The sequence below is a fragment of the Mercenaria mercenaria genome, chromosome 7 (genome assembly GCF_021730395.1).
Source record: "Mercenaria mercenaria strain notata chromosome 7, MADL_Memer_1, whole genome shotgun sequence".
NCBI lineage: Eukaryota > Metazoa > Mollusca > Bivalvia > Venerida > Veneridae > Mercenaria > Mercenaria mercenaria.
The window spans coordinates 75,260,855-75,285,111 of NC_069367.1; the positions used below are offsets into that span (position 1 = coordinate 75,260,855).

General features: G+C 35.6%; 2 protein-coding genes across 6 annotated transcripts in view; both read right to left on the bottom strand.

The window, feature by feature from the left end:
- LOC123553899 (uncharacterized) overlaps window positions 1-6,340 on the bottom strand; it is a 57,772-nt gene extending 51,432 nt beyond the window's left edge. For 2 of the 3 annotated variants that reach the window (XM_045343635.2, XM_045343631.2), the window contains exon 1: window positions 6,221-6,340. The gene's annotated coding sequence lies outside the window, so the exon portion shown is untranslated. Of the gene's footprint in view, window positions 1-6,188 lie in introns of all 3 variants that reach the window. The other variant, XM_045343633.2, reaches the window with a different exon arrangement.
- A 9,093-nt stretch (window positions 6,341-15,433) lies between these two features.
- Window positions 15,434-24,257, bottom strand: part of LOC123553897 (uncharacterized) — a 58,555-nt gene continuing 49,731 nt past the window's right edge. For all 3 annotated transcript variants that reach the window (XM_053548678.1, XM_053548677.1, XM_053548679.1), the window contains exon 14: window positions 15,434-23,450. In XM_053548678.1, coding sequence (XP_053404653.1) covers window positions 23,280-23,450 — 171 coding nt within the window. In that variant the 3' untranslated portion in view covers window positions 15,434-23,279. The remainder of the gene's footprint in view (window positions 23,451-24,257) is intronic.

Here is a 24,257-nt window from a genome sequence, read left to right on the forward strand (position 1 = left end):
CAAATTGTGGTGATAAGGAAAAGAGCTATCGACATTTCCGTGGTGCAGCTATCGCCCGTTTCTACTTGTAAACACGTGAGTAAAATTTATATTTTATCTTATATTTTTATTGATAGATCTTTTTTCGAAAATCGGAGAATGCAGTTCGGTGTAACAACACTTTTACTACAGGTTGGCTGTAGTTTCATTAAAATAATATGCAAATTGTGGTGTCAGGAGCTTTTCTCCCGAATCTGACAATGGCATATTTTCATATCGGCCAGTATGTGAACACCATTCCCATGAATAGACAACTGTAAGAACATATCTGCGCATGCAAATGGTGTAGAAATGAATTGCACGTGTTCCCACACACCAAAGAATTACGAAAAAACACAGTAAAAAGTTAAAACACAACTATTTTAGAAAGTGGTGGGGCTATCACTCAAGTGGTGGCGTTATACAGTAGTGGTGGCGCTGTTGTATATGATTAGTGCCTAATATATTCAATTTTAACATATGAAAATGTCTGTCTGCAAGCCACGGAAATTTTTACAATAATCGATGTTATCAACCTATCCCACACTATACCCAAATTATGTTACTCAACAAACTACATGTAGTAACCTCTATATGATCGAAAAATAATCTACATGTAAATGGATTCAGATTGTACATCTAAACTCTATTGATTAATCATATTTAATCGATTGGAATTGAAAATGTACTGTACTCACTTTTCAGAAAGAATTGTGAAAGTAAGGTCTTTTGTTTACAATGACATGCAAACGACGTATAAAAACAAAGGGAAGTAACTTTCAGAATCTTAATATAAAAAATAAATTCTACACTACACATCTTCAAATTATTTCCTGGACACAAATCTTTGTTTGAAATAAAGGTATTGCTACTATTTTTCTTGACCTGAATTTAAAGTCCACTTACGTTTGTATTTAAGTACAAAATTTAAAGGTAAGAAATAATTCTACTTTAAACAAAGGAAAATATTTACTTTGACTACAAAGAGTCCCAAGAGTCTGTGAGTATTTTGTTGTTGTTTTTTTCTTGGATAGAGAATGTTTTTATAAAGGTAAACAAACTATGACCGTGTTTTTCTTTCATAATAACATGATTCCGTGCAAGAAAATTATCAGTTAGAGAATATTGGTGTTTGTTTTGGTCCGGATGCGTCAGCAGTTCGTATTATTGAATGCCGTAACAGCGCCACCACTACTGTATAGCGCCACCACTAGAGTTATAGCGCCACCACTTCTAAAAAATCCTCGCATATTTCTTCTAACTCTAATTCTATTATTCATGGTGTGTGCGTATATAATTATTTATCATTTCTACACCATTTGCATGTGCAGGTATGTTTTTACATTGTGTCTATTTATCGGAATGGTGTTCGAATACTAGTCGATATGAAAATGTGCTACTGTCAGATTCAGGAAAATAGCTCCTGACACTACAATTTGCATATTATTTTAATGAAATTACAGCCAACCTGTTGTAAAAGTGTTGTTACACGGAACTACATTCTCCGATTTTCAAAAAAAGTTCTATCAATAAAAATATAAGATAAAATATATATTTTACTCACGTGTTTACAAGTAGAAACAGGCGACAGCTGCACCACGGAAATATCGATAGCTCTTTTCCTGATCACCACAATTTGGTGGTGGCGCTAGCATTTAGTAGCCGTGAAATGGTTATCCCGTTACGAATAAATGGTCAAGCAAGAAAGTGTCTACTTCAATTACACTTAGCGACACGCTTCTTTGAATGACATAATCTGACCTATTTTTAACCTTGTAATGATGTTTGAATATCTATAAATAGTTTCCTCAATTAGAACAATGTCAATGTGTTGCCCTCATATTTGCGTGACTATATGTAATGTTTTTTGTGAAATCTTGTATTTATCTCATGTTTTTGTATGTATACAAACTGAGAACTTATTAAATAAACTTGAAACTTGAATCAGGATTGTATATAATGTCAAAATAATTTTGTATAGTACACTTCATAATTTTTTAAGGAAACATGGTTTAAGGAGTATACATTTAGTGCAAAAGATATATAAATAATGGATACTGGTTTAAGTAAGAATAGGTAGTAGCCAAGGAAACATGCTGGTTTTTTTGGTAATAAGAAAAACCTCCTGAAAACATGGTACTGCTACATGAAAGGAATTTAAATATATTTCCAAGTACCAAAACTGAGTGAAAGTAGGTATCTAACTTGTTCCGTCTTCACTGTAAACAATGAAACAATTGCAACATATAAATTTGGCTTATAAAGATTTTTATCATCCAAAGTCTCGGATGGTCGAAAATAGGTGGCGGTCGGAAATAGGATGATTGGGGATAGTAAACTGTAGCAACAATTTTGAAATAATACAGAAAATTTACATTTTTCTTGCATTTTAACCAATATCTAACTTTTATTTTCACCAACTTTATCATTTTTTAGTGTTTAATGGCCCGGAGTAAAAGTGTCTTTGTACAGCTGGACTGGCATAAAGCTATCTGTGAGTATTTACATTGGAGAAGATGCAGCATGTGTAGTACATTAAGATGCCAGCCTTGCAAGCTGTACGGCCTGTCCATACACGCATTACTTGGTCAACATTCAATGTATACACAACGCTGTAGTCTGGTATGATGGGGAATCCTTATAGTACCAGTACTGTCAAGTTTCTAGTTTGGCCCGCGTAGTAAGAGTTCTCTATGTACATCGAGTTAAAAACTGGTAAAACGGTAGTTGGAGTTTAGTTGTTGTACTGGCTGGCCAAGACTGACTTGAAGCCTTCCAGGGTTGTCTGGTCAACAGCGACTTGAGGCAGTGAGTTCCAAAGAATGACAGTAGCAGGATAGAAGCTATACTGGTAGGTCGATGTGCGAGCTCGGATTTGGCAAAGACGTTGGTTGTGCCCTCTGGTGGATCTGGCAGGAACAAGTGGTGGGTATGGCGTGATGTAGACTAAGTTGTGTAAGATTTTGAAGAACATGGTTGTTCTTGCAATGTTTCGCCGGTGTTGAAGTGTGTTCCATTTCAGGTCTTGTAACATGCTGGTGACACTGCTAATCCGAGCATAGTTGTTGAACACAAATCTAGCAGCTCTTCCCTGAACCATTTCAAGTTGTTGGATGTGATTTTTGGAGAAAGGACACCAAACTGGTGAAGCATATTCCACAGTAGGGTGGACATAGGTCTTGTATGCATTGGCTTTAGCACTGACTGGACTGGAATGGATGTTTCTACGGAGAAAAGACATGGTTGAATATGCTTTCTTGGAGATATTGTCGACATGTTTTTTCCAGAAGAGGTCGTCTGAAAGAGTGACGCCAAGATACTTCGCACTAGGTGTAGTTTTCAGGTTTGTTCCATGTAGACTATAGGTTGTGATGATAGGGTTTCTCTTCTTTGTAATGTGGATGAATTCACACTTCTCTGGATTGAAGTCCATCTGCCAGTCTTTCTCCCAAGTACTGAGACTATCAAGATCCGCTTGAAGCTGGTGTCTATCATCCTGAGACCGGATGTTCTTGTACAACATGGAATCATCGGCAAATAGACCGGTGCTGTCATTTACATAGGCCAAAAAGAGTAGAGGCCCAAGAACACTGCCCTGGGGGACGCCAAAAGTGACAGGAGAGATAGAGGAACAAGTGCCCTTGCCTTGTTGAGTTCTGGACCACAGAAAGTCCTCGATCCAGGCATGGATGTTACCGCGAATGCCATAATGGTCTAGTTTCTGGAGAAGTCGAGAATGGGGCACCTTATCAAAGGCTTTGGAAAAGTCTAGTAAGATAACATCAATTTGTTCGTTGTTGTCTAAGCCTTTGGCGAGGTTGTTGATGGTGTTGATTAGTTGGGTGTCGCAAGAACGTCTCTTCCTGAAGCCATGCTGACAGTCAGTGAGAATGTAATGACCATCGAAGTGTGACATGATGTTGCTGAAGATGATGTGTTCGAGAATTTTACAGGAGACAGAAGTCAAAGAGATAGGGCGATAGTTGGGTGCAGAAGAGCGGTTTCCTTTCTTGAAGACAGGCGATACTGTAGCTGTTTTCCAGTCGTCTGGAATTTTACCGAGATCAATCGATAACTGGAACAGTTTAGCTAGTCCTGGGGCGAGTTCTTCTGATGCTAGCTTCAAAGCTGGTGGGGATCTTGTCTGGCCCTGCTGCCTTATGTGGCTTCAGATTGTGCAGAAGCTTTTGGACAACCTTTGGCTCTACATGTATGGCAATGACTGTGGGAATGGTAATGGGTGACAGAGTTGGACGGCTAGATTAATTTTGTCTTCATTTGTGAAGACCGACGAGAACTGGTCATTCAGTATCTCTGCTTTCTGTTTCGCATCACTTTCTTTAGAGGGGACACGCCAAAACTGTCTTTCTTTCTGGAATTTATGTAGCTCCAGAAAGAATTCGGGTTTTTGTGGTCGTCAGTCAGCATGTCAGAGATGTGTTTGTCATGGGTTGAACGGCATAGGTGCTGTGTTCTACGTTTAATGTTCTGGTATTTTGCCCATGTGGCAGGATCATTGGTCCTCTTGGCACGTTTGAACAAGTGTTTCTTCAACCTTGTGGCACGGCGTACATCCCTATTGATCCAGGGCTGATTAAATCTGGAAGATGTCATGCGTGAGGGGACCTCATCATCAATGATATGCTGGCAGTCGTCCTTGAAGTGTTGCCAGATGTAGTTGATGTCCACGTGTGGGGAAGTCTACTACTTGGGCAAGGTCAAGATCCGGTTCAAGAAGAAGAAATTGGTCATTGATAGACTTTCGATATTGATGTCCACAGATGGTGTTTGATGACCAGTTGATATCAGGAAGGTTAAAATCTCCTGCGATCCAGATGGTAGAGTTCTTGAATCACCTGCATATGGAAATATGATTGATGGAAATGAACATGTTGAAAATTATTACCCCAAACTGTGGATGAGTGGCTTTACTAAAAATATTGGTTGCTGCTTAATACTGAAGTCTTGAAGCTTGTTGTTCAAGATTTTCAGAAACTTCATATTAAATTATCATGTAACCACACTTGCATGGTGTTTTTTAATGTTGTATTTTCTACACGGGGAAGGAATGAATTTATGATTGGAAGTCTGAGAAATCAACAGTTGTCATTTGAAAATTGGACCGGTTTCGGTTTATTACGCGCGGATAAGAGCTTACGCAAGATTATCTCTTGTTGCAATTCTGTGTTTTATACTTCTTTGACAGAACCTATTAGTAAAATGCACGAATCTGTCAATCATTGTTGTCACTATAATCAGGCTGGTAACATTGCCCGATCGGGCTTATGACACAAAAAGTAATATTTCTTGAAAAATAATGAAGATATTTCTTTCAAACTTGGTCCATTTGTTAAGCATAACAAATGATACAAATTAGAATAAAAATAACTTGGTTGCCTTCAGTTTTGGTAGAATTATTTCCCCTAAATTTTCAAATTTTTATGGCGCATAATCTTTGAAGTCCAAAAAAACAATGTTCTAATGCTAAGTTTAAAACAAAAAAGGGTTAAATGGCTTTCTAATGCTCTAAATTATTGCGCTAGTACATGAATGTAAACATTTTACTCTGCTTTCACTTACAACATTATAGAGAAATGTTAGTCCTAAAAAAATTGCTCATACATCTGCACTAGAAACAAAGTATTTACCCTAAATATATAGAATAAAGGTATTGGCGCACAAGTTTGACCTGAAGCATTTGTTAAGTTTTCGTTTAAACATTGCATTAAATTACATTAGCAACTTTGTTGGACTTCAAATTAATGCATCATAAAATCTAAAAAGGGAAGGAATTATAATAAACTGAAGCAACTGAAGTTCTTTGCTTATCTTGTATAGCATACGAAGTTTAGAAGAATATCTTGCATTATTTGTCAAGTAATTTACTTTTTGTATCATAAGCCCGATCGGGCAATGTTACCAGCCTGATAATTTGTAGTACCGGTAAAATACCACAGACTCTACCGAGGATCGAATCCCGGACCTCGTGACCTGAATGTGGACACTCTAACCACGTCGCTAAAGGGTTATACCAACAGCAAGGATGTTAGAAGTGGCCTTATATACCGACGTTTCAGGCTACAACCATTTTTTTTCGTCACGGACACATGTCCGATCTCGTGCCTGTAGTTTTATCGTTATTTTGCTCCATATCGGAGTTAATTCCTTACAATTTGTCGTGCCTTTGGTCACTCAGCATTACCTTTCATCCAAGCTGTGACTGTCATCTGGTAAATATGCGGATATCTGATGTTTTATTTACAAACTCCACTTCTTCCTGGTTGTCTTGGACGGGAAATTCCGGACATCGGTAAAATACAGACGAATATTTTACGATCATCGCTGTCGTCTACAGATGCGATAGATCTTAGTAAACCTCTTCTAAGTTGAGCGGGGATAAAAATTGAAACTTGTCAAATAACATGTCAATTTTTTTTTCTTTTTTAATAACAAAACATATCATACTAAATGACCATGTATGGTTTTCATATCATTGAAATGCTCTAAAGTACTGAAAATGAATTGTTTAGGCCTAAAAGAAATAATTCATGTAGGTTTAACTCCCTTCTATTATACTCATTTAAGAAAATACAGATATAAGATTCTATTTAAAATCAAAGTCGTAATCTAAATAATAAAACTCCACATTTCGTAGACGTAAAAACCATTTCGAGAAATGGAGTCCATTTCGCACTCTATCCCTACCGGTTTCCGGTAACATGCTAAAAAAAATCAGGGTAGGTAGGTCGGAATTTTTTCTTTTCTTTTTTTTATTAAGGGAGACTTTTCGGAAATTATTTTTGTGTCAAAAAAATGAATACAAATAAGGGCGTTATGCCTTTAGCGCATCAGTAAATTGATTTCTAACATCACTGGCCATGTATAAAGCATAAAAAGTTCAGTTTTGCAACTTTTTTGTCAAAAAGTTAAAAAAATATTCTCCAAGGCCATAAAAACATTTAGGGTCGGGCCAAAAATTTAGGGTAGGTCGGGATACCGGAAACAAACAATTTTTTTTTTTACGCCTTATATGAAATAAAGAAGGAACGTGTGATGTTGTAGCTTAATAAAAACAGTAACTGTTGTAAATATTTACTTTTTTTAAAAAAGTTTGTATGTCTGAGTTTTCCCACCCCGATGTTCTTGTCATGCCTTTCGTGTCTGTATTACCCCGGAATTGATCATTTTTAATTATTCTTTTATATGCAATATCTCGGACCATAACTATAGCCAATGCGCATTTTACGGATTTCTGTAGAGTTGTTCTGATTGAACCATATACTACATCCAATGAGGTTTGGGGTTTAATCCCAAACTTGCAGTGACGTAAGCAGTTTGCGTACACTGGAATCATCCATATTTCTCCGGATTTCCCCTACTTTCCTGGGTTTTGTTGGCAACAGTCCAGGCTATGCATCACTAAGTTTAACCTAGCTAGCTTCAAAAATTTATTGGTGTTCTACCTAACCTATGGCTGCAGTGACTCGGCTGCCACTATGTCTCATCGCCACCTACCTACATGCCAATGCTCCAGACACAAAATATGGACAGTTTTGAACTTTTAGCTTTATTAGTGACCTTGACCTTTGACCTACAGAGCTGATCAAAGTGCTCTGCACATTGTCTCATCTCCATCACTTATATGCCAATTTTTAAGTGAATACCTTTAATAGTTATAAAGTTAGGCTACGGACATGAATTATAATGGACGGACTGACAGATGCATGTGCCATCGCATAATACCTCTGTTTTTTTTTTTCAATACAGGCATATAAACAAGAGCTGTCTGCTTGACTATTCGAAATATTGTCCCAGAAGCAGGAAAATATTACCCTAAATGTTAAAATGTCTATTGAGTTTCAATCCAGTATCTGCATTAGTTTTGGAGTAACTTGCATGCAAAACTTTAATCAGAAGTTTTAAGTTCAAATGGGGGCATAATTTGACCAAAATGCAGGTCAGAGTTATGGGACTTGATGCTATCAACTAGTTTTAAAATCCCGAAGACACACGTGAAGTTTCAATTCAATATCTGTATTAGTTTTGGAGATAGTAACTAAGTGCATGTAAAACTTTAACCAGGATTTTCTAAGTCCAAAAAGGGGCATAATTAGCCCAAAATACATGTCAGAGTTATGGGACTTGACCCAGTGAGGTTGGTAATTGATCTAGAAAAAGAAAAAATAAGTTTCAAATCTATATGCCTTTAAGTAATAGCTGTATGTACTTGCACACAAAACTTTAACCAGGATTTTCTAAGTCCAAAAGGGGGCATAATTTTGCCAAAATGCAGGTCAGAGTTATGGGACTTGATGCTATCAACTAGTTTTATAACCCCGAAGACACGTGAAGTTTTAATTCAATATCTGCATTAGTTTTGGAGATAGTAACTTGCATGTAAAACTTTAATCAGGATTTTCTTAGTCCAAACGGGGGCAACATTTGCTCAAAATACATGTCAGAGTTATGGGACTTGATCCAGTGAGGTTGATAATTGACCTAGAAAAAGAAAAGCTATATGCCTTTAAATGATAGCCATATGTACTTGCATGCAAAACTTTAACCATGGCGACACCAGGGTGAGTAGAATAGCTAGACTGTTCTTTGAATAGTCAAGCTAAAAATGTGAAAATTTTATTAACTGTTTTCTATGATTGAAAACCCAATGTGCCCCCCCCGCCCCTCCCCAAGGTAAAGCATGAAAAACGTACACATGTGAAATAGTAATGACTGGGTGTCTGTGGTGTTACCTCTCTTAGAATTCTGAAAGAAGCTCAGCAAGGAACTAAATTGTAGTGTAATAGATAATTAGCGCCAACATCTTCTTGGTCTAGTGGGGACTCCTGTTGTGTTATTGCCCTCTAATTAGCTACTGTTACATAATTGCAAATAAGCAGCAGATAAGATGGGAATTGTTTACTGGATTTGGAGTGGGGTGGTGGGGGGGAACACTTATATAGTACTGGATCTAGGCCTTTAACTGATTTCCAAGTCCAAAACAGGCCAAAATTCAGCCAAATATCTGACATAGTTACACAGACAACAGTGTACATGTTTTTTGTTCGGAAAAATAAAAATAACAACTGTGTCTAATATTGCTACCATAGTTTGGATAATATATCTGCAATCATTCTTTGGCCTACATTCATCAAACTTTATAGGATGATATTGCATGTGGTCACAATTCATTCGACAGTATTTTGTACAAAATTTATAGTCCTGTTTGGCACCATATAACCTGTACTGTGTTGGTGTGCCGTAAAACCCAAATAAATAACAAATAAATAAATACAATTAATTTGATGGTCAGTAGGTCAAATGTCAAGATCACAGCAAGGGGATGTTCATTTCCCAGGGAAACATATTAGCACTTCAGCATGTCAATAATTAATAGTCATCTGCAAATTGGATACTCAGTGGTCAACCAGATATATTTATTTTGCATATTAATTACCATCACATGTGTTTTAGTGTTTGGATCAGTATTTTCTTTTTTCAAGATAAAAAAGAGATTGTGAAAATGATGCTTTTTGCTGCTGTAGTATTTTTTTTTTTTTGCAATGCCAGTCTCGCTATCAATTCTTTGATGTCGTGTAGTCACAGTCAAACGTATATAATTACTGAAACAAAATGCACGCACCAAGTTAGTTATAGTTCAATCTATTATGGATGCATTTCATAACAAGAGGACCATGATGGTCCTGAATCGCTCACCTCTTTCCACATGACCCAGTTTTGAGTATGACGTCGTTTTTTCTATTATTTGACATAGTGACCTAGTTTTTGAGCTCATGTGACCCAGTTTTGAACTTGACCTAGATATTATCAAGATAAAAATTCTGACCAATTTTCATGAAGATCCATTGAAAAATATGGTCTCTAAGAGAGGTCAAAAGATTTTAATAATTTTAGACCTACTGACCTAGTTTTTGACCGCAGTTGACCCAGTTTCAAACCTGACCTAGATATCATCAAGATGAACATTCAGACCAACTTTCATACAGATCCCTTGAAAAGTATGGCCTCTAGAGAGGTCACAAGGTTTTTTTATCATTTGACTTAGTGACCTAGTTTTTTACGGCACGTGACCCAGTTTCAAACTTGACCTAGATATCATCAAGGTGAACATTCTGACCAATTTTTATGGAGATCCATTCACAAGTATGGTCTCTAGAGAGGTCACAAGGTTTTTCTATTTTTAGACTTACTGACCTAGTTTTTGATGGCACTTGACCCAGTTTCAAACTTGACCTAGATATCATCAAGATGAACATTCAGACCAGTTTTCATACAGGTCCCATGAAAAATATGGCCTCTAGAGAGGTCACAAGGTTTTTCTATTATTTGACCTACTGACCTAGTTTTTGACCGCACGTGACCCACTTTCGAACTTGACCTAGATATCATCAAGGTGAACATTCTGATCAATTTTCATGAAGATCTCATGAAATATATGGCCTCTAGAGAGGTCACAAGGTTTTACTATTTTTAGACCTACTGACCTAGTTTTTTACCGCACATGACCCAGTTTCGAACTTGACCTAGATATCATCAAGATGAACATTCAGACCAACTTTCATACAGATCCCATGAAAAATATGACCTCTAGAGAGGTCACTAGGTTTTTCTATTATTTGACCTACTGACATAGTTTTTGAAGGCACGTGACCCAGTTTCGAACTTGACCTAGATATCATCAAGGTGAACATTCTGACCAATTTTCATGAAGATCTTGTGAAATATATGGCCTCTAGAGAGGTCACAAGGTTTTTCTATTTTTAGACCTACTGACCTAGTTTTTGACGTCACGTGACCCAGTTTCGAACTTGACCTAGATATCATCAAGGTGAACATTCTGACCAAGTTTCATGAAGATCTTGTGAAATATATGGCCTCTAGAGAGGTCACAAGGTTTTTCTATTTTTGGACCTACTGACCTAGTTTTTGATGGCACGTGACCCAGTTTCAAACTTGACCTAGATATCATCAAGATGAACATTCAGACCAATTTTCATACAGATCCCATGAAAAATATGGCCTCTAGAGAGGTCACAAGGTTTTTCTATTATTTGACCTACTGACCTAGTTTTTGACCGCACATGACCCACTTTCGAACTTGACCTAGATATCATCAAGGTGAACATTCTGACCAATTTTCATGAAGATCTCATGAAATATATGGCCTCTAGAGAGGTCACAAGGTTTTACTATTTTTAGACCTACTGACCTAGTTTTTTACCGCACATGACCCAGTTTCGAACTTGACCTAGATATTATCAAGGTGAACATTCAGACCAATTTTCATACAGATCCCATGAAAAATATGGCCTCTAGAGAGGTCACAAGGTTTTTCTATTATTTGACCTACTGACCTAGTTTTTGACCGCACGTGACCCACTTTCGAACTTGACCTAGATATCATCAAGGTGAACATTCTGACCAATTTTCATGAAGATCTCATGAAATATATGGCCTCTAGAGAGGTCACAAGGTTTTACTATTTTTAGACCTACTGACCTAGTTTTTTACCGCACGTGACACAGTTTCGAACTTGACCTAGATATTATCAAGGTGAACATTCTGACCAATTTTCATGAAGATCTTGTGAAATATATGGCCTCTAGAGAGGTCACAAGGTTTTTCTATTTTTAGACCTACTGACCTAGTTTTTGACCGCACGTGACCCAGTTTCGAACTTGACCTAGATATCATCAAGGTGAACATTCTGACCAAGTTTCATGAAGATCTTGTGAAATATATGGCCTCTAGAGAGGTCACAAGGTTTTTCTATTTTTGGACCTACTGACCTAGTTTTTGATGGCACGTGACCCAGTTTCAAACTTGACCTAGATATCATCAAGATGAACATTCTGACCAACTTTCATAAAGATCCCATGAAAAATGTGACCTCTAGAGTGGTCACAAGCAAAAGTTTACGGACGGACGCAGGCACGCATGCACGGACGGACGACGGACACCGCGTGATCACAAAAGCTCACCTTGTCACTTTGTGACAGGTGAGCTAAAAATAGCATGATGTAATCAATGATTAATTATATTAATTAATTATGAGATTACTATATGTATACTCTGGTTAATATCAAATCGTAAATGGTATGTGCACTGTCTGAAAATGTTCCGTATATACGACTTTTTAAGTTAAATTAAATTTCGTACTAGATCGTAAGTTGACATACATTTTTATACGCCCGTTTGAAAAACGGGACGTATTATGGGATCGCCCCTGGCGGGTGGATGGGCGGGCGGGCAGGCGGCGTCCACAGACCTTGTCCGGAGCATATCTTCTACATGCATGGAGGGATTTTGATGAAACTTGGCACAGTTGTTCATCATCATGAGACGGAGTGTCATGCGCAAGAACCAGGTCCCTAGGTCTAAGGTCACACTTAGAGGTCAAAGGTCAAATTCTAGAATGACTTTATCCGTCAAGGTCACACTTAGAGGCCAAAGGATACAAGAATGAAAAATTCAAGAATGACTTTGTCCTGAGCATATCTTCTTCATGCATGGAAGGATTTTGATGTAGCTTGGCACAGTTGTTCACCATAACGACAGGGAGTGTCATGCGCAAGAACCAGGTCCCTAGGTCTAAGGTCAAGGTCACACTTAGAGGTCAAAGGATACAATAATGAAAACTTTGTCCAGAGCATATCTTCTTCATGCATGAAAGGACTTTGATGTAGCTAGGCACAATTGTTCACCATCATGAGACGGAGTGTCTTGCGCAAGAACCAGGTCCCTAGGGGTAAGGTCAAGGTCACACTTAGAGGTCAAGGATACAAGAATGAAAACTTTGTCCGGAGCATTTCTTCTTCATGCATTGAGGGATTTTGATACAACTTGGCACAAATGTTCACAAGCATGAGACGGAGTGTCATGCGCAAGAACCAGGTCCCTAGGTCTAAGGTCAAGGTCACACTTAGAGGCCAAAGGTCAGATACAAGAATGACTTTGTCCAGAGCATTTCTACTTCATGCATGGAGGGATTTTGATGTAACTTGGCACAATTGTACACCATCATGAGACGGAGTGTCATGCACTGGTCCCTTCTTTTGAATTACTTCCCTTTGCTGTTATTATAAATAGCTTATATTGTAACTTTTTCATTACAAGTCGTAGGGAAAAATCGAGACCACTTTTCTGTAGTACAACATGCATGTTACATCCAATTCTGAGGTATATTTTGAGCTATCTCTACCTGTGTGGACTTGTAATTTTTTTTTTGATTTTTTTTTTTTATTTTCTCCTTAAAGATTAATTTCCCTTAGTTGTTACTATAAATAACTTACATTGTAACTTTTTTATAACTGACCGTAGGGAAAAACCAAGACCACTTTTCTGTGGTACAACATTGATGTTACTTTCAAATTTTGGGTGTATTTTGAGGTACCTCTATCTGGTAAGGATTTTTTTTGTGGACTTACAATAATTTCTAAAAAAAAAACATTGTAAACAACTAGAAAATTAAAATTCCATTTGCAAATACAGGTGCTAGTGTAAAGAAATTTGCTGTGACGGGCGTATATTGTGACATTCTGGCACTCTTGTTGAGGATGAGATGGGGCAGTTCAACCTTTGACATTTGATTTCGTGTCCATGTTAATAATTCAACATTACTTGGTATTCCCTTTTATAATATTATGACGGCACGTTTTGTATCTTTATAATTAAGTGAGTTCTTATGAATCTTATTTTAGAATAAATTTGCAGTATAAAATCCTCACGATATAATACATAGAATGATTTCAATACATTGTACACAAAAAGTGGAAACCATGTAATGTGTTGGTATGAAACTTGAAAAAATGTAGCCCGGGTTACAACAAATACTTTCATTCAACACTCAAATTTCAAATATACAAAATGCGCTATTATTTGTCTAAGATTGCAAATGTAGATAAGAAAGACCTATAGAAATGTTGTAAGTGTATTGAAAATAAAATTTGGTACCTTTTTTGGCCTGGTTTTCTAGTAATGATGTATCTAGATATAATTATTTAAACTGAGAGCCACATTCCACACTCAGAGTCTGGTAAATTACAGTTATACTATATAATTAAAATGTTCTGAACTATACTTGAAAATGTAAAAGACTAATGTAACAATCACATATTCTTTCTCACAAAATAGTGTCATTATGCACCTCAAAAGAGGAAATTTCACATTTTATACTTGTAGCTGTATTAACTACAGGATTACATGCACTTGATTATTAATGACAACTCTGCCAGTCAGTTTTGAATTATATTTTCAAAACAGGGTAATTGAAAAAAAAAATGAATAAACAATCGAGTAAACAATAATGAGAACAACTATTTCTGATAAAAACCTAACTATTCGTCTCTGTAGATATTGTTCTTGAAATGCATAAAATAAATATCTGGCATATTAGTGAACAGTGTGGTCCTTGATCACATGCATTTTGGCTGGGTACATACCGGCTACTTTGACCAGTTAGTATATCAATGTACTTTTGTTTTTCATTGCAAATATATAGTATACATGTATAATACATATTTCTGACTGATAGATAATCACTGCAGGCCAGATGGTCAAGCTGGAAATGGATGATCATGTTTGCTTCCAGTAGTCACTGGGTAATAAAACATAAGAACCGATGATTCATAATAACCTGATAATAAGCCACATGCTATGACCACCAACCGCTAGCAACATCCCCCTTTAAGTCAAAAAAAGTTTCTGCTCAATAACTAGAGAACACTTTGACCTACATTTGTCAAAAATTCATAGGACAATTGCCTCTGGTTAGAAGATGATGTCTATTGTTTTTAGGGCTCAGTAGTTCAAAGGTCAAGTGACAGCATAGTGACCTCTAGAGACAAAACAGTTTCCATTAAATTATAACAAAAATCAGCATACTAAAATGTCACTGATATATATCATGGGTTCCAGCTGTGCAGGGACCAAGTATTTTCTCCTGTGGGTTTGGTTTATGGGCAAAAGAATTCAAAGGTTGGTAGAGTCATGAGTTATCCACTTCTAATTCATATAAGGTTTGGAAATAGCAAGTTAATACTAGTAATGAGCCCAGGAACACTGTTTAGAGAAACTTTTGCAAAACCATATTAAACAAAATGAAACTAACAATTCTTTTTGTTTATAAAGTATGTTCCTTGCAATGGTTGTATTACAAACATTCCTGGAAAGTTTCAAATTTGTTTGTTCTACAGATGTATAGTTTTGCTCTGTCACATTCAACTATCATCAGGATTCCGACTTGTATTTGTAAGTAGTTTAACAATAAAAGACTCTTAATGCAAAATTGTGTCTGTACTAAAGCTGAATATGTAAAGGCTTTTGTCATGACAAGCTTTTGGTGAGTAAGGTGCACTGGTTTTGTAACATTTCACTCAAAAAGATAACAACTTAATAATTTCATTTGTTTTTTTTTATTGCCAGGATTGAGTAATTTTCAAGGAGGTGAAAAATATTGACACAATTTTTGCTTGTGTTAAAATTAAACTCTTCAATTGTGTAATATAAAATATACATAATTAACAAACACTGCATGAGAGCTTTTGTAAATAAATACTTAGTTCATCTTCCTTTTACATTAACAATTACTAACAAAAACGAAAGCACTATTTTGAGAAAGAAGCATAAATCTGGAGGTGTATTATAAACTATTGTGTGCTCCTTAACCTTTACCCTGCTACATTTCTAAAATGGACTGGTCTATCATTCAATTTGGGCAGTACCACTTATTATTCAAAGGGGTATTCACTGAAAATAGCGAAAAGTACACTGATCTTGGTCTGGACTGGTTGCAAAGGCAAAATCACTTGCCACCAGCAAGCTAAAGGTTAAGCACAAACAATGACTACAGCACTTTATCTATTATCAATTTTGACAAAATGGAGAAGAGACTTCAAGGTTCTATCTAGAAATACTGCAATATGTATAACATAACAAACTTAACACACCAATGAAACTTACATTACATATGCACACAAAAAGTACAAAAGAAACAACACATTTAATACAAATATTTATGTAACATATTGCACATATGTTACATATCTTGTTATGCTTGTAATATGCTTATGTTATGCTTATATTATGTATGTTACATAAATCACATAAGAATGTAACATTCACTTAAGACTCGCATATCAATAGCTCCCTTTCTAAAATTACTCAAACTAGAGTTGTCACATGAGTGACGAATTATACCCCCACAATATAGCCTTGTCACACAGAACTAAGCCAATTTTAAAGCAGAACTTGTTTGACCTTTGACCTACTGACCTCAAAATCAATACAGGTCATCTGCTGGTCATGACCAACCTCACTATGAAGTTCCGTGATCCTAGTCCGAAGTATTCTGAAGTTATTGTCCAAAAACCATTTTTAATGTTCCAGGTCGCTGTGACCTTGACCTGTGACCTACTGACCTCAAAATCATAAGGGGTCATCAGCTGGTCATAACCAAACTCCCTATCAATTTTCATGATCCTAGGCCCAAGCATTCTCAAGTTATCATCCGGAAACTGGTTAACTGTTTCATGTCATTGTGACCTTGACCTTTGACCTACTAACTTCAAAGTCGAACTTGACTTCTATTTTATCAAGTTACATCCGTGTACAAACAATTAAGATCCTAGACCCAACAGTTCTCAAGTTATCAACCAGAAACCATATAACTGTTTCGAGTCACTGTGACCTTTGACCTACTGACCTCAAAGTAGAACTTGACCTGTATTTCATGATATTACACCCATGTACAAAATCCCAAGCGTTCTCAAGTTATCATCCGGAAACTGTATTACTGTTCAGGATCACTGTGACCTTGACCTTTGACCTACTGACCCTAAAGTCGAATTTGACCTGTATTTTATCAGGTTACATCTGTGTACAAAAAATATGATCCTAGACCCAAGCGTTCTGAAGTTATCATCCGGAAACTGTTTAACTGTTCCAAGTCACCGTGACCTTGACCTTTGACCTACTGACCCCAAAGTCGAACTTGACCTGTATCTTCTGATGTTACATCCTTGTACCAAAAATTATTTAAATCTGTCAAGCCTTTCATGAGTTATCGTCCGGAAACCATGAAAACCAACGGACCGACAGAACGACCAACCGACAAGCTCACTCCTTTATACACACCCAAACTTCGTTTTGTGAGGGTATAATTAGGATGGTGACTCATCTAGTAAAGAAATACTGCTATAGGTAAAAATAACACAAATGTTTATAAAATCATTTGCACAAACAAATAACACAATACATATAAATAACTTTTTATAAAATACACATTAAAACTACTGTTACAGTAGAAATGTGTCAAATTTTGAAAACATTTTAACCTGTATTATCTTTACAGGGATAAACAATTATAAATCCTTGAAATACATCCATGTTTTATTCACACTTGGAAGGGGGAATTTAAATCTTGCTACAAGCATTACTTTATGACTATATTAAATTACAAAAGCATTGCAAATTATCTGATGTAGAATTTAACCATCAAGATTTATTTTACTTTGTCTTAGCAAAAATAAAGGGAACTTGAAAATGAAATGTAGAAAACAGTATTTTATAGGAATTTTACCAAAACGTGACAAACATATGTCAAGTTTACATGATGTCAAAGTAAAAAATAGTCTATCTGTTAAACTATTTATGTCAATATGCAAGAAAAATCATTACAATAATCGTAAGGTGTTAAATGTTTCCATCCACTTTACCACCTGTATATCCCTGTAAAATATTGCCTTGCTTATTGAGAAGATTGCTTTCAAACTTTAGACTTTATAACAAGAGCTCGTCGAACACGAAATGCCCCCCTTGATGCATTCAGTAATTGCACAAGGAACAAAAATTATAAGCTCACTGTAAACAAAAGTTCTACTGTTCTGGTCCAATCTGACCTTGACCTTTAACCTATTAACCTAACAAGAGATCACAGAGTGATCTTGGCACCGATCACTGAGCCATTTTTTAATGTTCTAAATTTCAAGACTAGCTCAAGATCAAAATCAAGGTTAAATTTCATTTCGGTACAAAACATTGTGCATGTGGTCCAAATTTGAAAGCTGTGGCTTGAGAAATGTGAAAATAGGTCACTAGATCAATTTCAAGGTCAAAGTTCATTTCAGAAGACAGAACTATGCACATGCTTCAAATCTGGAGGCTGTAGCCTGAGAAATGTGAAAGCAGATACTATGTAAAAATCAATGTCAAAGTTCATTTCGGTAAACAAAGCTATGCATAAGGTCCAAATTTGAATTTGTAGCTTGAGAAATGTGAAAGTAGGTCACTAGGTCAAAACCAAGGTCAAATTTTATTTCGGAACACAAAACTATGCATGTGGTCCAAATTTGAAGCCTGTACCTTCAAAAATGTGTAAGTAGGTCACTAGGTCAATAACAAGGTCAAAGTTTGTTATGGTACACAAAGGCTGTAGCTACAGAAATGTGAAAGTAGGTCACTAGGTCAAGATCAAGGTCAACTCATGTCAAGGTTCATGTTATAGACATGAAGATTCTAAGTTTTTCCCTATATAAGTCTATATGAACCATGTGACCCCCGGGGTGGTCCATATTTGACCCCAGAGGGATAATTTGAACAAACTTGGTAGAAAACCACCAGATGATGCTACATTACAAATATCAAAGCCCTAGTCTTTGTGGTTTGGACAGGAAGATTTTCAAAGTTTTTCCCTATTAAGTCTATGTAAACCATGCGACCCCCAGGGCGGGGCCATATTTGACCCTAGAGGAATAATTTGGACAATCTTAGTAGAGGACCACTAGACGATGTCATATACAAAATATCAAAGCCCTAAACCTGTGGTTTTGTACAAGAGGTTTTTCAAAGTTTTTTCCTATATAAGTCTATATTAACCATGTGACTCCCGGGGTGGGGCCTTATTTGACCCCAGGGAAATAATCTTAACAATCTTGGTAGAGGACCACTAGATTTTGCTACATACCAAATATCAAAGCCCTAGGCCCTGTGGTTTTGGACAAGAATATCAGAAACTGTTTAACTGTTCCAGGCAAATATGACCTTGACCTTTGACCTAATGACCTCAAAATCAATATGGGTCATCTACTGGTCATGACCAACCTCACTATCAATTTTCTTGACAATAGGCCTAAGCGTTCTTGAGTTATTGCCCGGAAACCATTTTACTGTTCCTGGTCACTGTGACCTTGACCTTTCAAAATCAATAGGGGTCATCTGCTGGTCATGACCAACCTCCCTATCAATAATCACGATCCTAGGCCCAAGCATTCTTGAGTTACCATCCGGAAACCGTTTTACTGTTCAGGGTCACTGTGACCTTGACCTTTGACATACTGGCCTCAAAATAAATAGGGGTCATCTGCTGGTGATGACCAACCTTCCTATCAACTTTCATGATCCTAGGCCCAAGCGTTCTTGCGTTATCATCCGGAAACCGTTTTACTAATCAGGGTCACTGTGACCTTGACCTTTGACATACAGATCTCAAAATCAATACGGGTCATCTGCTGGTGATGATCAACCTCTCTATCAACTTTCATGATTCTAGGCCCAAGCATTCTTGAGTTATCATCTGGAAACAGATTGGTCTACATACAGACCGACCGACATCTGCAAAACAATATACCCCTCCTTCTTCGAAGGGGGGCATAATAAATAAGTGATAAAAGTTCAAAGCCAAAGTCAAACAGTTTACAAAAAACATGGACTTGTAAGAAAACTGAACCAATCTGCAAGTTCAAAATGCGCCAAAATTCCGCCAAATATCTGCCATAGTTTAATACCCTTGACTTTCAAAGCCACGCGTCAAATAGTTTTGACAAACATTGACTTGTATGAAAAACTGAACCAATTTCCAAGTCCAAAAAGGGCCATAATTTAACAAAAATATTTGGCAGAGTAATGTACTCTTGCCTACAGAGACTGTTAAAATAAAAATAATGTTTAAAGTTTCAAAGTGACATGTCAAATAGTTTTGACAAAACATGGACTTGTAAGAAAACTGAACCAATTTCCAAGTCCAAAAAGGGCCATAATTCAGCCAAAATACTTGGTAGAGTTATGTACTCTTGCCTAGTGATAGAGACTGTTATAATAAACAAGTGTTTAAAGTTTCAAAGCCACATGTCAAATAGTTTGACAAAACATGCACATGAACAAAAACTGAACCAATTTAATTTCCAAGTCTAAAAAGGGCCATAATTCAGCCAAACTATTTGACAGAGTTATGTACTCTTGCCTACAGGTAGAGACTCTAATAATAAACAAGTGATAAAAGTTTAAATGCCATATGTCAAACAGTTTACAAAAAATATGAAATATGAAACACTAAATTTCTGAAAAATTCATTTGAGTAACCTGACTTAATTCCCCCAATTTTTGGATGTATATTAAGCATATCTAAACATCAAGCTGGTTATTGGACAAGTCGATTAATAAGTCATATTTAATTTGCAGCCTATTACTTTTGTGCAGAAAGGTAAGACGAATCTCTGGAAACTGCTTTACAACCAAAAACTTTGCTACATATGTGTACCGGTAACTTAATTTGATAGTATTTAATCAGGAATGTTTGTATTGTCAAATAATACCTAGACTTGACTGGTAATACCTTTTTGAGGTCCTATATTTTGTTTGGCTTGGGAAAAGTCATATGATATAAACCTGACCGATCTTTTCATTAGAAATGACAAGCATTCCTGTGGCTTAAGGATGAAAGTGAACTTATAAGAACCTTAAAGAGTTAGTGATTTGAAGCAATGATCTTTCGTCTGTTAATACCCTAATCAACGTTAATTTTACATTTTCTTAATTAATAAACATATAAATGTACAAAAAATTAGACTTGTAATACTCATTAACATATATAATATTGCATTTTAGGAGAAATGAGGAAACAAAACATAATTGTACAGAAAGACAAAAAACACAGCAATTTAAACAATGAAGATCTACAAGCTATAATGAAAGTACTTCCATATTAGAAATATTCACAAAGGACTAGTTCTCTCCATTTTTTACACTTTCCATTAATCCAATCATTTTTGTGAAACTGACAATTTTACTAGTTCTGAAAGACAATCCAATGGCGACTATGTTAATAATAAGCTGGTACAATCTGTTCTTTGATGTGTCCACTTTATTTGGAAAAAAAAAATACTGTCTGAAGTGCAATAATATACACAAATAAGCAATGTCCTTTGATGTGTCCACTTTATTTGCAAAAAAAAAATACTGTCTGAAGTGCAATAATATACACAAATAAGTGGTCATTTTTCAAAAGATGGCAGTATAATGAATATTAAATTTTGCTGACAAAGTCCAATTTTTGATATAGCCTACCAGTACTTTTAACATCCCCAAAACATCTGACTTTACAGTAACTAATAATTACCATTCTCTTTGCTCACAGATGTAGTAGCTACAGCTACATAAGTAACACAACTGCATCAAACCAATGAACCATCATAATCTTCCTTACTGTCTGTTAAATTTCTAGTTACCGGTATATTTTTGTTGTACTTTTTACCCTTGCACTTGTTTTTCTCCAAACAGTAGTCTAAAATTGTCCATGTGTTTTAAATATAACAAATGTTAAGAAGGCTAATTTTAAGATTGAAATCTTAAACAGATTTGATGTGAAATATCACAACAGAAAATAATTAGTTTGCATAATTTTTATGCAAGGAAATAGTCTGGTTAAAATCTTTGACTTGTAGACCATTAGCATAAACTAACTCGTTTTATCAAATCAATTAATATCCAAAACACTAAATCTGTATGAAACTGCTTTCTTATTTTACCTAATAATAATTTTTCTGATTTCCTGAACACTTTTAACAGACTAAAATAAAATTGGCATGTAGCACAATAAATAATCAGTCAATAAATGGTCATGAATTTCTTGTGTATTTTTTACACAAATTGAAAATGTAATTATATGTAATCTGTGACAATATTTAGAGGTAAATCTCTCTATTCTTAGATATTAATAATTGAATGAATTTAAACATTCTAGGTCTGTACCTCTATATAAACAGCACACGAAAATCACTGTAGACAGGGCATTCCAAGGTAAAATGGAATTCATCTTCAATTCCTTGTTGGTTACATAATGTGCACAGATGTTTATATGTAGCTATATTTCTGTATCTACCCTATTCCAAACTGTGCAGTTTCATTTCATTTTTTCTTTTCAATTGTTTAATTTTACCAATTTTGTAACAAGGAAAATATATTAAAAGTATTGAATATATTTTTCATTCTAAAATTAACAGATCCTGATATATTTCTCTGGCATATTTCAACAATTCACTAAACATGTGATAATAAATATGTAAATATGTTTATGCCAAAGGTCATTTATGCAAAACAAAATTTTATCAATTTTTCAAAAGACTAATTTCACAAACACTGTGTGAAAGAATTGCTTTCAATGTTTGAAAATCATGAATGAAACTAGAGCTGCTTTTGAGAAAAGCGCATGTCTCCCATGACTGCCTAATCATCTGAATAGTAAGCCTGTCTTTATATACTGTTTGCAGCCTATTGGTATCTGTTGGAGTTGGAGTAACCAGTCTACAACTGTGTATCGGTAATTATGTTTAAGGGCCATAATTCCGATGTGCCTGTGCCATTTTGGCTAGTTATCGAACTTGGCCGAGGACTTATTGGCAAACACATTTTGTTAAAGTTTGGTGAAGATTGGGTGAGAAATGTTCAACTTAGAGCCCGGACAAGCTTTGTGACAGACAAATAGACAGGAGTAAATCAATATGTCTCCAACACCACTGTACTGAAACACTGTTAATAAATACCGAACTTTTAAAGAAATATAAAGTAAAATTTAATTTTTGAAAATTTAAAAAGTTGTAAAATAATTTGTGCATTATTTTTCTATAAAGTGAAATTTAGAATCTAAAAAATCTTGGATTTTCTACAAAGCAACACATACTAACAAGAAATTAAATGGTCTTAAGGTAGCGGACCTGTAGTAACACTCGGCAGTTTCTGTCCATTCTGTTTGGTCTTTTCGTATTCTATTTAGTGGTACAATTTTTTTTTTGCAATTAAATTAATTCCAAGTGGCACATGGCTTTCTGAACCAACCAGAAAACAGGAAAATCACATAGTCAGTACATGTATAAAATAAATCAGAAAATGCCAATTGTCAAAACAAATTCACTACCTTAAAATAGATAAATGCATGTACTGCATTGCACATGTTGATGTCCAAAATTTTTGTTTCACACTCCAGGGAATATTTCACCCTGCAAAATAATATCAAATAATTCTCGTGAAATAAATCCCTGTTCGTCGAGTTCGTTCTGTGCAATAATACAGTAGCGTCTCACCACCTGCATCAGTTTGGAAACATCCCAGCCACGTTCTATAACTGTACTAACAACTTCTTGCAACTGGGAAAAAAAGAAGAGAGAAAAGTTTAAAATTAATCATCTCAATAATAAAGACAATTTGAATAAAATCTGTTTTTGTTGTGATTAAGGTTGCTACCAGTCCCCAAATGGTTTACAAATCAAACGAAATCTTTCTCGGTAAATGAGAAATATGCTGAGCACTGGTTCCACCACTCCCTGATTTCAGGAAAAAACAAGGGCATGAACTATTGTATGCATTTAAGGGGAAGCAATAAAACTGATCAGAATCTATTAGACAGACTGGTTTTAAGGCTACTCTCTAGAGAAAATCAGTTACCAGTTATCACTAAGCCTTACAGGGTTCCAGGGATATCTAGTTTTCTGCTAGTACATTATCTCATAAACTTGACTATTGATACAGAATAAAGGGAGCCAATATTATTTTCTGATTGATATGCTATTTTTGCATCGAGTGTGTAATGAAACTTTAAATGTGTATTGTCATGTTAAAAACTTTACTTCAATTAATGTGGGTAAAATAACATACACATAATTTCAAAGTTTAAATGATAATATCATAAAACAATAACTAGCTTTGAATCAAGAAAAAGCAATGTGCACTCATACTTTCACAGAGTATTATTACATTGTCTTCAATGCAAAACCTGAGCACATTTCTTCATTCATATCTTAATAGCATAAAATATCAAACCAATACACTATTTGTCCTAACAAGGGTTAATAGTTTGAACTATCTCTAAAATGGTTAATTTAGTTTGCCTAAATTATATCTGCTATATATTTTCATATATCTGGTTTCATTCATTATTTTTCAGCAGCATGTCA